The 15,122-nt window shown below is 41.1% G+C and overlaps 1 protein-coding gene across 11 annotated transcripts in view; it reads right to left on the reverse strand.

Annotated features, from left to right (window-relative positions):
• Positions 1-7,286: 7,286 nt before the first annotated feature.
• The window catches only part of LOC126752232 (serine/threonine-protein phosphatase 6 regulatory ankyrin repeat subunit A), a 29,272-nt gene continuing 21,436 nt past the window's right edge, over positions 7,287-15,122 (reverse strand). For 2 of the 11 annotated variants that reach the window (XM_050462888.1, XM_050462898.1), the window contains 5 exons: positions 14,801-14,899; positions 12,675-12,886; positions 10,417-10,545; positions 9,796-9,913; positions 7,287-9,331 (listed from right to left, as the gene is read on the reverse strand). In XM_050462888.1, coding sequence (XP_050318845.1) covers positions 9,042-9,331; positions 9,796-9,913; positions 10,417-10,545; positions 12,675-12,886; positions 14,801-14,899 — 848 coding nt within the window. In that variant the 3' untranslated portion in view covers positions 7,287-9,041. Of the gene's footprint in view, positions 9,332-9,795; positions 9,914-10,416; positions 10,804-12,149; positions 12,380-12,674; positions 12,887-14,800; positions 14,900-15,122 lie in introns of those variants that run through there. The other 9 variants (XM_050462892.1, XM_050462899.1, XM_050462891.1 and 6 more) reach the window with 9 other exon arrangements.

Below are 15,122 nucleotides of genomic sequence, written 5' to 3' on the forward strand. Positions count from 1 at the left end.
GAATCTCTAGAGCGACACATCTTCAATTTATGATGTGAGAAATTCCAACTATGATTGCCACCCGCAATCTAATTAGTCACACCAGTAGTTGAAACACATGCAACACCACTCAGCGCAATACTAGCCGAATGCATTTCTAACGGTAAGCTGGAAGCTCTGCCCGCATCTGTGCTTTTTCGAATTTCGCGCCGAAGCCGAAGAAAATGCCTAATTTCGTTGAGCAATATAATCACGTCCGCAGATTCCCAGCCTGCAGTGCAACAGGTAGCCGGCGAGTGGGCCACGGTGGCAACAACTGCAGCGCCAGCCGCCGAAGCGGTGGCAAATGGTCATTCGATACGCAAGACAAGCACTCCAAATGAGCGCCTAACGATCGCTGGCAAGCAGGTGATGGGTGATGGTAGCACAAATGTGACCGTGACGTATGCGAAAATTACTGGGAAATTCATGTTGCCGACTGCGGCCCACACCAACACCACTCACTGTAGAAGCTGTGAAAGTAGCAACCGGTTGCCACTGCCACCGCCACCGCCAACAGCAGCCGATCAGCAGCAATGCTAAGTACCTAGTAGGGGGACATTATGACCGGCCAGGTGCGAACAATTTCGTCAATTTGTTTTGCTGCGCGCTTTTGTGGGTGCCACTTTGTGTGGAAAGTAGCCATGCGGCATCGAGTAAGCCTTGTAAATGCAACGCAAGCCGCTGAAAATGAGATTTCGCAGTTAAAACAATATTTGTGTAGGAAAAGTTTTTGTTGGCAAGAGATCGTGGACAGCGTGTGAATTTACGCTTGATTTCCGAAAGTATACAAATTTTAATTGAAAATCTCGTGTGACCAGAAACGGTGAGCCTTAAGATCTAAGCCAGGCAATGTCTATACTTGAAGGGATTTGTGGACGCACAGGCTCTTATGAACTCTGCAGGCCACTTGTGGCCACACAGTTAATGACGCCACGCAATGTGGCAATGTCAATAATTCCTGTCATTTTTGTACACTTTGCTGCATTTATTTCTGCGTTGCATTTACAAATTACAGTGAAACACGCACGCCTTGCACCAGCTTCGAGTATCGTATGCGCTTCTGCAAATGGTGGCGAATAACTGTTACTCGAGACTTGATGACTCACTAAGGAATGCATGGAATTCGCGAAGCGATGAAAATCTGTTGAATATAACATAGTTGGCTGGTTGTTGGTTGAATAGGCCATCATTAGGCCCATTGTGTCGCTGGGTGGTAAACAATTTAAGCCTTATCCAGTAACTCAGTGGGTTTGGCAAAAATCCACAGCTCGAGCTGCCCAATGTCTCTTAGGTTGGAGCATTGGGAGCTGTGGAATATATCTTATCTTATACCGCTGAAATCTGGGCATTCGCATAGATAACGTTCCAGTGTCTCATCGTCCTCCAAGGATCTTCTGAATTCCGCCGCATCCACTTTTCCCATTTTATCGAGGGATCTTAAGGGTAGATGCTCTGTGATGACCCCTGCAATGTTACTAAGCTTGCTTTTGTCAAGCCGTATGAGCTTTCAGTTCAGGTCAGTTCACCATCAACATCACCCCATAGTAAGTTTGTGGTATACCCTGCGTTGCTCGTGTTCGAAGACTTGAGACGTTTCTCTAGGGAAGAAAGAGCTGAATTTCCTGGAACAGCTAAGCGCATTTGTGTCTCCAGCTTCTATCGAGCGGGACCAGCTCGTCTGTCTTTTCATTTGTATCAATTTTTATATGACCGGTTATCCAGATAATAAGTCTACTAATCTTGAACCTCTTGCGGGCGGTTGGGAGACATTCTGAGATTCTTTTGGATGCCAGAAACGCAGAGTCGGGTGTTAGTAGCCGCCTCCAAACTCTACTCCTGCCAAATTAGTAAATTTTCAGTCTGCAAACATACCTGGCGATACCAAGCTATGTCCTTATGACGACTGTAAGCCAATACCCCGGGCCTCATGTGGCATCATATCACCATGACGAACACAATTATAACCTTAATTGAGTAAAACCTTTCCACATTAATCATTTACCGCCGGAATACAAACAATTCATGCGAATGTCTATATAAAATGCAGATAACTACACACATACATATATTCACCTTCGAAGGGAGTCCGGCCGCAGTTATCAGCGGAATTTCAATTTAAATTAAGCGTCAACAACTGAAATTGTGTCGACTGCGAAATGTTATCGCTTTGAACTGAGCACGCAATTATCGTGAAGGATGCGTGCTCGCTGCTCGCCGCTCGTTGCTCGCTGTGGCATGCAAAGCTGAAAGGACACTCGTTAACATTGTGCGAATATGCAACGCCGAGGACGCGGCGCGCGAAGGCGGTTATGACAAGTTCAAGTGTGCGAGCCGCGAATGTACAAATATTTATGCGAATTTCTGTAAGAATGTGTGTATTTTAAATAAATATGCATTCGTGACGCTGTTGGCGTTAAAAAATTATGCGCAGCTGCGGCAGGAAATGCAGAATTGAGTGGACGAGGCAACCAGTTGAACAGCGGACAGTCGGACGCATAGATATTTATATGAGGGACGTGTGTAAAGGATACGCATTGTCAACTCATTAAGCCAATTTAAATGAGATCGCACAATTCGCAAAGCAAACCACGAAGTCACACAGAGGACTACAACACTGAAGGGTACTGACTGAGTACCAAAGGCGTGAAGGAAGGACAACTAAGAGCTTACAGTCAGTCATATAAGCATAAGTAAAAATTCCGACACAATTTTTAGAGACCTTAAGTATTAATACAGTTACATTTGCTGGCGGCTTATCCACTCGGCTGATCTGCTTTAGGGGTGAGTGCAAAGGGATATGCTCCCGACATGTGAAGGATATGAATTGAGGCAGATAGGCTTTCGAACAAGCAATCGCGTTCGTTGATAGTTGGAATGGAACCAAATTACAAGCAGAATTTTTGCATAATAAGACAACGCGGAGCCCCAACTTAATCCTGAAGCAAGCAAGTGCCGCCACCCTCTCGAGTTTGTAATTACTGCTGACACTTGACACTGACAAATATCAACAAGTTTAAGTGTTAAATTTCAAATTGCGGTCTCATATCTGCCACGCAGGCATTTGTCCAAGAGTTGAGCGGCTCGTTAATATTTACGCCCGAGGCAGCTGCAACTTGCGAAACGAACTTAAAACACAAATTTGAAAAATATGAATTTCAGCAACGACAACTGCCGGTTCCCAGGCCCGAAGGCCGCAGCTCGCGACTGCAGAAAGTGCATACGCTCGCAATTCGGGTTAATTTCAACATTAAAAATCAATTTGAGATTCACTTTTGTGTGCCGCTTTTGTGTCGTTGTGGCCACCGAAGCCGACCCGTAGCTTGAGTTGCCCGCAGTACCGCCCACTTGCCGTCCCACTGACGTCTGCAGATTTGCAAATGTCAAATTTGTGTGAAAAATCGTAGGCACATTTACGCCGTAATTGGCACCGGTAAGTGCGGACCACACACAGGCACACACGTGCGGAGAGTTTCTCATTTCGTCACATCGCCAAGGTGGCTGGCAACGGCAACGTTCGGCTCAAAGCGTGAACGCTTGCGAAAGTGCTAAGCCGCGAGCCATCTCGTCGGCTTCAATGGAACTTAAATGTGTCAAGGCGAATGGCGTGAGCCACACGCGCACACCAACAAAGTCGAGTAATTTCACAGTCTATTACTTAGTGTTTGACGCGTCAGCAGGATCGCGTCAGTGAGATCAGTCATTTGTCAGTGGTCGGGGTTCGTTCGTTCTTCGCGGACGCAGTTCCAAAGTTTACTGGGTGTGCTTATGCTATTTAGTCGAATAGTGCGTCCGTCAGCCAAAGCGCGTCTCGCCTTCGTCTGGCAGTTCATTTGTCTAATGTGTTTGCCATTTTTCACGTGTTTTTCCATTGGCTCGCGGCCTCGGCTGCGCCAACAATGACAAGAGGCAGCGTAAATTTGCTATGTCCGCGGTTGCAGCTTTGCGCGTGTGGCTGTGGCTGCGATGTTGGTGTCAATGGTGTCGGTGATGGCAACCGTGTTTCACCTTGAATGACCTCAAGGGTTGGCAAAAGGTGGCTCCGCTGATGGTTTATGTCTACGCGCGAAAAAAAGTGATGCTCATAAAATTTCAATTAATCTTGCGCGCCGTTGCCATTGCCGTGCCATTCCGTCCCATTCCAACCCAGCCCATTCGGTCGTAAGTGCTCGTAACTTGTCTTCGAGGTAAGAGCCATATTTGACGGTTATGACGTTGGCTTGAGCTTTTGATTTACACGAATTTATGGTTGGGGCCGGAGTTTAAAATTCAATTATGCCAAAATATGTGCCAACATAATTTACCTTCAACAACCGCACTGGGCGAGCGAGTTTGTTGCAATAATTAGCCACAGACTTTTTCACGCGAGTAGACAGTTAACTTGTATGGCTGAGGTTGATATTAATTTGTTGCGCTATGGAAGAGAAATGGCGGTTTATGGACGCTCTGACGAAATGTCTTCCAGATGCCTTTTGTAGTTGAGTCCCGTGCTTTTATTTTCAAAAAGCTTTCATCATTTCTCCAACAGATATTATAACCGTTACATATTGCGTAAGCGTTTATCGGTCAGCTTTCTCAATTTGGTATTCCTGACACTATTGGTTCTGTATCGTCGCTTCCAGAAATAGAAAACCTCCTAGAATACTACCGCCATGAAGAAGCTTCTTATGTATTCCCCATGAGATCTTTGAAATTCCTCGACGTCTTCGTTACTTAATTTTAGTTGAGAGAATCCAATCTACAAATTAGTCAATTCATTATTGTAAATGTTACATTGTCTTACTTCTTGCATGACTTTTCCTGGTATTTGGCGTCCTAATCGAGAGGGGAAATCTTGTACTCTCAAGCAGTGACATGTGTAGTTACATTTGTGGATGATTTCTCTTACAAGTAAATTATTAATCTTCCTCAAATTAGCATCTTGATTGCATTTGCTGCTCACATCTCAACATTAAGCATTCGCCATACTCGGAACGTACACTTTCACATGATCACATGATCGGATGACCATTGATCACCAGCACCTACCGGCAGCAGCAGGTCTTCAACGAATGCGAACGCAAATACAGTGCAGCCAAGCAGAGCAAACAACAACCGTGTGTGTTGATATGATTACGGCAATTAATCTTTCGAAATGAGTGGAAAAATCGTTTTCCGAAAACATGCAGACAGTCGGACAGACAGACGTAATGCGCTAGTCAGTCAAGCCGTGCTCCCATGTGTGTCCATACATGTGTGAATCCGTCTCACGGCCGGTATGCGCGGTGACGACTGCGCAGTCACAACAAATAGCAAGCAAATCGCCAGCAAAACGATCGCACAAAATGTGTCTCACGGCTATGCCGGGAGATTGGAGGCAGCGAAGTGTTGAGCTCGAAGTGCCTACCAGCTTGTCAGCCGGACATTGTGATGGCTGCTGATGGTTCTTAGCTGATGGCTGTGCGCAGTAAGCAGCGAGTTATGGCTCACACTGAGCATGTTGCAGTCAGTCAGCACCGCTGCTGGATGGTTGGACAGTTGGTGGCGTGCAGGCGCCTGCGCCTCTGTCAAATTAAGTGTTTGTGTCGCTCGCCATTAATCAAAACAAATCAAAATTATTCGAAAATACACAATAAAGCCAGAGCACCTCCGATATGGACATCAGGGTTGTGCGTATGTGGCTGCCACTTCGCGCTGTTGCACTGACACTGCATGCATGCAACAGCGACTACAACAGCAAGCACGCGAACAGTAGAGGATCAGCGTCAAAGTTAAGCATCATCTGGAGATGTCACCTGCTGCGCGAACACACACAGTCGGCATATTTTATTGCTTCGCTTGTTGTTGCTGTTGTGCTGTGCTTGTGCGAGTTAAGTATGTGCAACAAATTTGATGAATGATGGACAACTGCTGATTTGCTGTTGTGCGTTGCAACTGATCTCCAAGTTTACCGTAAAACGTTGCTCATTCCGCTGATGAATCTAAGTATTCTGCGAATGGCTGGGAAACAGCCATGCGTGATGCCACTCAATTCTGGAGAAACTGCGCTGCATCAACCGTTACATACATACATGTATGTATATCCGCATTGGTGATTAATCGAACTCTTTGCTGTGGGAATTTCCGTGCAATCCAAATAGTCTCAGAATAGTTAATGGCATATTAAGAGCGGCTATTGCCTACGAAAGATTACGTTAGAAACAATGGTTATTCTACTATAGCAACTCGTTCGGGCCGGCCTAGAAATATAAAGAATGCAGCGCACAGCCTCTGTTTGTGAACAATATTTCTATTCATAATCACTCAGTTTGCAGTAATTAAGAAATCAAAGCAACATCACTCTCAAGGCTTTGGCTTTTCAAAACCCTTTGGATCAACTCTCCACTTTTTCACATGGATTTCCTTCACATACCACCTCAACAGAAATAAAAGCAAACTGTTATACGTATATGTTGCTTGGACTGATTTCTCTTCCAACCCTAAGATTCGCTATCAGCGCCTTCTAGCGGCAACCGGTGCAGTTGCTAGAACGCAGCACTGAACCGTAGCATAACGCATTGCTCAGCCAGTAGATGTCTCAGAAAAGTGCCGCTTGATGTCGCTCGCATCGGCACAGTGGCCTGCGTTTGATGAAAACTATTCATATATCTTCTATACCGAAACACTCTTCACTTGTTTGAGTAATTTTTTTTTATTTTAATTAACAGTTACACAATTAATTTGATACAAAAACTGAACTTTGGTAGACTAGTGTAGTGGCTGAAAATTACACATTGATGCTCTTACAAATATTTGTATGTATTTTACGAAATATATTAATTTTCTTATTTTAAATTGTCTAAGTAACTTCTATATATAAGTTGCTATAGAGTATGCATATGATATGTGGATGTATGAGTACAAAACATGCATAAATCTTAGAAATTATAAAATTTGTCGAGTTATTTTTTTAAATTTTTATATACTTCCTATTAAAATACTAACTTATTAAAAACGTAAAAAAAATATATATAAAAAATTTAAATCTGGAAAGGAAATTATTAAAGTGGCAAACTGATTCTGATAAGCAGTTTTGTAGTCCATATCGAGCGAAAAGGACGGTTGTTATGAGAAGGTGAAAATGTATATTGATCTGTCTGAAGGTTAGCTCAAACAAACTATTAAGTTCGGCTGCACCGAAGCGATATAATACGCTTTACAAATACAACATATCCCTTGCACTTGCTTACAACTTAGTTTTTATCGTTCAGTAAGACAGCTATATGCTATAGTAGGGCGATCTGTAATCATTTTTCGAATATTGTAGCGTTGCCCCGGACAATATTTTGTACTGAATTTCATGAAGATATCTCGTCACATAAAAAAGTTTTTCTTGCAAGAACTTTTTTCCGATAGTTCAGTGTGTAAGGCGCCTATATGGTCCGATGCCGGTAGTACTGTCAAATGTGTAGCTTCTTGCCGACAAAAGGACGTGTGCAAAATTTCAGAGCGATATCTCAAAAACTGAGGGACTAATTATATATACAGTCAGCCAGACGGACCGGCAAACGGATATGGCTTAATCGACTCAACTCATATTATTGATGATTTACATTGTGACAAAAAAGCATCCAGAAATTAGAATTAAATTCCCCAGGTTAAAGGCATTTCAAAATCAATCGAGAGCTCGTTGTAGACATGCCTCCTTCTGGACGACCTTCGACCATTTCAACTGATAAAAATATCCAAAAAGTGAAGAAAATGTTTCTTGAAAATCGTCAGACAAGTGTTAAAGAAATGGCAAGAGAGATCGACATCTCTCGCGAGTCCTTTTGAATAGTTTTGTTAGATATTTTGGGTATGAAACGGGGGCTTACTCTACCCGATTTTTTTCACGGTGAATACGGTGGTTGATCAATTGTATTCATTGCGTCTTCGGACCAATGAGACATGTTTACGGTACGCTTTTTGAAAAATAAATCGGCTTTATCGGAACGAGTCGAGCAAGAACGCGCATGAGCATTTGACTCCGAGTGATTTTTTTTATTCCCTAAACTGAGATTGCTGCTCCTTAGAACCCGTTTTCAGTCGATCGAATAGATAAAACAAAATTCGCTGAAGGGGCAGAAGGCCATCCCAAAAAGTACTTATGAAAAGTTTTTCGAGGACTGGAAAAATCGTTGGCATAAATGTACAAGTATTACATTTTGTGTGGTCTACTTTGAGGGCGACAAAATAGTATACTTGATATACCCTGTTCAGGCTATCGAAATATGTAATCAAGGACGATGTTCATGGAGTGATTGATTAGTAAGTGCAAGTTAATTATTTGTATCTAAGGGGACTCTGAAGAGATGTATAAAAAAATGAGGAACTCGATTAAATTATAACTGTACATATGTCGTCATAATGTACATAAACACGATTACATATTTACATATTTCGTAAATTTACTGTGGTTCATGTATTTATTATGCGTGTCGTAAAATGAACATGAGATATCCATATTAGCTTAATACTAAACTTATTTTTTTAATTAAAATTATATGACTAAAATCTTTTAAAACAATAAATTTCAAAGCTCTCTGCCTTTATTTAACCTTAGTCACGACTGGAAAACATTTTTTGCTTTGTTGTTTATTCCAAACATTAACTCTATTCTATTCTTTCTATTCTGGCCATTTGGTAGGCGATTTCTTACAATTTCATAATAAATATAAATTAAGTATTATTTATACTATCTAAGGTAGACATATACATTTCTTTACAAGTATATGAAGCTCGTGACTGGAATGCTAGTTTAGTGATAATTTTTATTAACTAAATCGACTAGCTAACCCTTAACCTAACAATTTTTCGTAATTTATCAAAATCACCCATACTTAAGTATTTCAATAACAACATACTTTTCCTGTTGACTTAAACCTGTAATATAATTTCATATTAGTTTGCTAGTAACTGTAATATAAGCTTGGATGCTTCAACTTTCTACTGTATGAGTATGTAGCCATGTTTGGTGCTTCAAATGCGCAATGAATGCAGTTTTTGTATGAGAAAAGCTCGCTCTACACGTGCGGCAATTGGTCTTGTGGCGGTGCTGCTGCAACATTATTGCCCACCTGTGCCGGCGGCGGTGGCGCGCCCGTACCGCCACCACCGCTGCCCTCGACGGAGCCGCTCTCCGCTTCCGAGTCCTTGATGGAGCCGCCCTCCTCGTCGCCGACGAGTGCGCGGTACTTCTTGGCGATCGCCTCCCAGTCGGCCACATTCTCAATACGGTTCTGGTTGGCGGCGGTGAAGCTCGTTTGCGAGCCGAGCGGTGAGAGATGTACCACGGATAGAGCCACCGAGTCTACTGGCCATTCAAAATTTATTGAATTGCACAATTGTTGTTGTATCATAAAAGCGAGATTAGAAAAATAAAATGAGTTTTTGTGCTTATTTTTGGTAGCGAAGTTGCGAAATTTTGAGCTAGCGCAAGCTAGGGAGCCAATTCTCAGTGAATTCGTAGGAGAGGCATCAAGCTTTCCACTCTCCTAAGTATAGAACTATACTACTATTAGATATATATTAGTTTAAGCAATACGCAAGTTGTATGCCTTGTGAGCTTTCCATAAGCTCCACTTGTGCTTTTAAGCAGCGCTGTTGGACGCGATTGGTTCACTTCGCTACGCGCAGCTGCTAAACTCGCTCAGAGCGCACGCACACTTCACAAACGCAATCGCTTGTTGTTGTTTGTTGCTGATTGGTTTGGTGAAGTGGGCGTGGCGCTCGATTTGGTGGGCTAAAATTGGAAAGCAGCATTGCAGCGACACATACATTTCCTACCTTTCTTGATCTTCGAGAGCCACTTGGCGCCAGCCTTCGTGCGCGGGCTGGCCTGGCGTATTCCCATCATCTGTACCAGACTTGGACGCTTCTTTTTCTTCATGCGCGCCTGTGCGATGACGTTGGCGTGTATTATATATGTAGAACGTGTATGTACGCGTTATTATGCAATTGTGGTGTTTGATGATCGCGGTGGCGTTGGTGGCAGTTGCCAGGCGAGTTTGTTGGTGGGTTAAGTTAAGGACAAAAGACAACAACAACAATAACAAACACATATGAGTATGAGCAGTGACAAAGTACACGAACATCGAGCAATAGGTGAGCCAAACAGGGTGCCAAGCGTACAGTATAAAAGTGTGCAGAGGACATAATACAGGGTGCCTGTACGAGGACAGTGTACGAGTAAGTTGTGATTTGCCATAACAAACGAAAAGAAAAAGGAAACGGAAAGAGAAATAACTAAGAAGTGGTTTGTTGCCATTTTGCTTTAAATGGGTTGGGGAAAAGGTCAACTGGTTAAGTTAGTTAGGTAAAATTGGTGTTTAGACTACAGAATTGGCTGTTGTGGCGGATAGACCCGCAGAGCAGCTGTTAGACACGCTTCTAGATTACCTTGACCTTCTCGACGATCCACATAAACCATGTGGTAACTAAATTAAGTGGCGATGGCGCAGTTGTTGTGCGATGCATGTTGCGTATAAGCTTGGACAGACCAAATTTCCATTCAATATCGGATTGAGCCTGAATTTCTCAAAGCGAATTTTATTGTACATTTTTTGTGTTTTTGTTTTTTGTTTTTGGTTTTAAAAACAGCGCAATCCAAGGAGCAGGCATTTATGATGTGATGAGGTTGATTGGAATGTAGGGTTGCATTCCAGCATATGTATGTACAATGAGATGTGTGTATGGGAGAAATAAACATAGTATATGCAATGTTTAATTTTCGAAGCACTAAACACTTTTAATTTCAATAAACAAATTTTTCTTTTATTTTTAATGCTGAAAAAGAACGTTTGTAGTATTTGTTAGACATATATATATATATATTGATATGTATATATGTATGTATATGTGGGCTTTAAAGCTTTTAAAATAATATAAAACGATTTCTAATACTGTTTTGCTCTCAACTTTCTTACAATCACTTGCTTGTAGAGAAGAAATCGAGATCTTACCACCAGCTGCCTTCGCGTTTGAACCCATAATATCAACGCAATAAGACCTCAATTTTTACGTGAAAGCTTTCGAAGCACGCTCCTTTAAGCGCTTGCAGTATTTTATGCAAAGCAGCGACAGCTTTCACTTTTCATTGAAAGCTAAACAATATTAGAAATTCACAATAATTCATAAATAAATGAAATTATCAGTTAATTGCCATGCAACGGAACATGCAAATATGTAGACACAAAGCACAAACACATTGACAAATGAACTCACTAAAACTATTCATATTCTCACACTGAAAGCGCGCAGTCTTTGTTTTTGTAACTATTAGAAGCCTAAAAGCTCGGCACTTGTTTGTAAGCATATTTCTAGTCTACCGTATTCTAGTATGACGAAGCGCACACACAGAAGCATTATGTAACACAATTTTGAAGTCAACTCTCAACTTCTAGTATTCTAGTATGCTAGCAATTAGTTTGGCTTGTACACATTTAGCAAAAGTTCGAAAAGCTAAGCATTTCACAGTAGCAGTTTGTTATCGTAAAGAAACAACTGTTGTTGCATAGATTGTATCTTTAAGATCGCCTTGCGAACACTCATAACGTCGGGTTACGTGAACGGAAGTTGCAAGTCTGGGCAAATGATGGACTTACTCTAAGTTTGGTGAAAGCTTAACTTAAACCCTAAACGGCATCAAGCACTGCGGCGCTCTAAGCTTATTTACATTAGGTAGTTATGAAAGCAGTTAGGCCGTAGAAGCTTTAAGTAGCATATTTTCAATATTTGGCACTTAACTTTCATACGCGCAAATCGCTCAAATCAAAATCATTTTATTTTTAAAAATATGTTTGCGACTTTTTTGTAATTTTTTGTAGTAAGGCTATAGTTATATATGTACATTAATGATTTGAAGACAAATTGTAAGAAGCTTACGAAATATTGCGCAATATCTCTAAACAGTTTCGTAATTAAAATATTTCACATCTCGCGGCAAAAGAGATTGCTCTATTTGTTTGCTTCTCTCCTTTGAACCCTATAAATTACATACTCTCTCAGTGGCTCGAGACCAAGGCATTGGTAAACAAAAAGTCATAATCACATAAGTATTGATGTATATAGTAAAGATAGTATGGCGTTAAGTATGGTATGCACCGTTAGTCGGCAAAGCAAAAGAATACTACCTGAATCCGTTGATAGGTGTCAGACATCATGGCAATCAACAGGTTGATTAGCACAACCACCGACACCAGCATATAAATGCCGAAAACGATTTTGAACAGATACTCCACCCAGTACGGCTGAGTGGGCTCGGCCACGTTCAGTATCTTGTCGACCTGCGTTTGTTCGGTTGTCGTCTGGCCGAACACGGCGAAGAAGAGCAACTCAAAGGAGGTAATCGGATGCATGCGCACTACATTCCAGCGCCATACCGAAACAAAAACAATAACATATGACCCACGATGGGGTATAAACAAAGAATAAATATAAATAAATAAAACAAAATCACCACCGACAAGCAGTGGGTCACAGCATTGGCGGTATCCATATATGTTCGTCGAACGCCATTTTCCGTTTCACACAACAGTCGCAACGTGTTTATTGTTATTATTATAATTTTGTATTATTTAAGTAATGGTAAAGTGGAAGGGAGGAAGAGAAGAAACACAAAAAAATTCTTGTTAATAAAAGTTGCATGCAATACCAACCTGTATGCGTTGATAAGTATCCGACATCATAGCAATGAGCAAATTAATAAGAACAACCACAGACACAAGCAAATAGATGCCGAATACGAACTTGAACAGGACCTCGGTCCATTCGGGGCGCAAATGGCGCATAGGATTGATGTCCACGGTCGTTGTCTGTCCAAATACGGCGAAGAAGAGGCGCTCGAAAGCCAAAAATGGCGTCATCGGTCCTTTTTTTATTAGATTTGCAGTTTTTCATATTTTTTTTAGTTTTTGTTTTTGGATTTTGGGAGATTTGTGTTGTTGTTATGTATAGGATAGCAATGGAATCGAAATAAACGCCAATAGGCAGCATAATTAGTAGAGCTTCATTAGGATTTTACAAATAATTGGCAACACATTAGCGGCATTTTACGCATTTGGACATCGAGTGACTGTGAGGCGTGGCAGCGTTTCGCTTAACTTGGTTTGAGCTGGTGCATCACTCACGTTTAAAGCTACACAGTTTTGAGGTACGAGAAACTAAAATCGACATTGCTTTGTGCAGAAGCTGTTGGAACCCCTTTGTAGGTTAAGATAAACAAACATCAACATGCGTCTTTTGAATATGGTTAGTATTGTTTCTAATAAAAAATCAAAGTAACCGAAAATATAACGGCATATTAAGCAAAAGAATGCGAACACTGAAAAATAACTCAAATTAATACAGACACTCTAATAAGTACCGACGTGAAATCAAACGTGAAATCAAACGTAAAATTTTTACGAAATTTGGAAATCAAATCGCAAAATCTCCTCGATAAAACTTGGCATATTTTAGTCGTCTCTTTTACTGGCGCATTTTTACAGAAAATTCCTTACTCTCATCAGTCCAAATATTTAGAGTTGGAGTGATTATGCGTTTGGATTATGAAGACCTGCATGGTACAGTTCAAGATAGTCATCTTCGTCATGTTAAGCGTTCAAATCGGAAGAGAAATGATATCGTTGGTAAGAAATTGCGGCAGGTTCTCGCAATCGAATCATGAAAAGCTCTAAGGATAGATTGTGCTTGTTGTTGTTGTTGTTGTCGTAGAGGCAGAAAACATTTCTGAAGTTATTTCGAGGGCTGTCGCTGAGTTGACAGGCCTTGACTGGATAAAAATCCGGGTCAGTTTCGGTTAGTGTCTACTGCTGATCTGGTCTGATATCACTTTGTCGTGTCGAAAATAATCTCCCACCATTTTAATGATACTAAACGTTTCAGTTCTTTCATTGATCTAAGAGCGGAAGACGTGAGCTACTTGAGCCATATGTAAAATAATCAGTTCTGGCCACTCCCAAGTGAATGGGGTTCAGAGAACTTTCCTCACTTGCGTTCTATACATGGCTTCATCGTTTCAGAAGAAACGTTTCAGTTAACAGAAATCACAATTTTACAATTAATACAATATTCATCGGATAATATGGGCGAGTGTGACAGTAAAGAGAAAATCATGAAATTTTATTCCTAAACTCTAAAAATCGAATTTATAGTATGGATATGATATGGTATATATATTTCTTTTAGTCCTACGCTCCAACCGAAGTCAAAGGAAATACCCTATATATCTCTATTTCTTCTGAAAGTTTTTTGAGAGAAACGAAAAAGGACAAAAGTGCCTAGTGAGGTGAATTTTATAAAGTTTATAGGCGAAAACAGTGCAAACAGCTTTAAAATTAGAGAAAACTAAAAATTTAGTAAAAGTGGATAAGTATAACTTTAAAGTATAGTAAAACAATTTGGTGAAGCAGTAGTTAGTAAGCATGCTAAATAATTCAAGGATAGGATTGAACGAAGAAGAAACAGAATGAGAACAAATAAATCGAAAAAGCATTCCATCAAAAACAGTTCATGTGTAAAACCGTAGCAAACATTTAGACACAACATCAAGGATGCACGGATGGGGATGTGATGACCACTCAAAGCTAACATGCCCTTTAAATTGAATCGCTTGAATTCTCAGCGCTATGTGGATGCCGCAAGAGAGCATTCCCAAGTGGGTATTCAAAAGTGTAGACACAACATCGAAGGCGGAAAACAAACAAAACACACCCACTAAGTAAGAACGGCACCGAAGCGCCGCACATAATCTTGACGATTAGCTAAATCAACTTCAACTTACGATCATCTTTATGCTTGCGACGAAATTCGCTCGATAAACTTCGGCTATCGACATAACGCTCAGCGGGACTGAGGGGAGGACGCGGTGTCGGCATATCGTCTGTGCAGTTTTCGAATTGTAAGAGAAATACAAAGATTCATTTGAGTTCACATTTAGAAGTTTTCTTTTAAGCAGCTGCAGTAATGCTGCAAGAGCATCTAATACGAGTGGTCTGTAATTGTTCGGCATGCAAGCTATAACTGAGACTCTTAACTTGAAAGCAACGATTTGTGTTACCTTCAAGATAGATACTTATCCATACAGTAATTTGATTTCAATAAAT

This window comes from Bactrocera neohumeralis, chromosome 3 (assembly GCF_024586455.1).
Source record: "Bactrocera neohumeralis isolate Rockhampton chromosome 3, APGP_CSIRO_Bneo_wtdbg2-racon-allhic-juicebox.fasta_v2, whole genome shotgun sequence".
NCBI lineage: Eukaryota > Metazoa > Arthropoda > Insecta > Diptera > Tephritidae > Bactrocera > Bactrocera neohumeralis.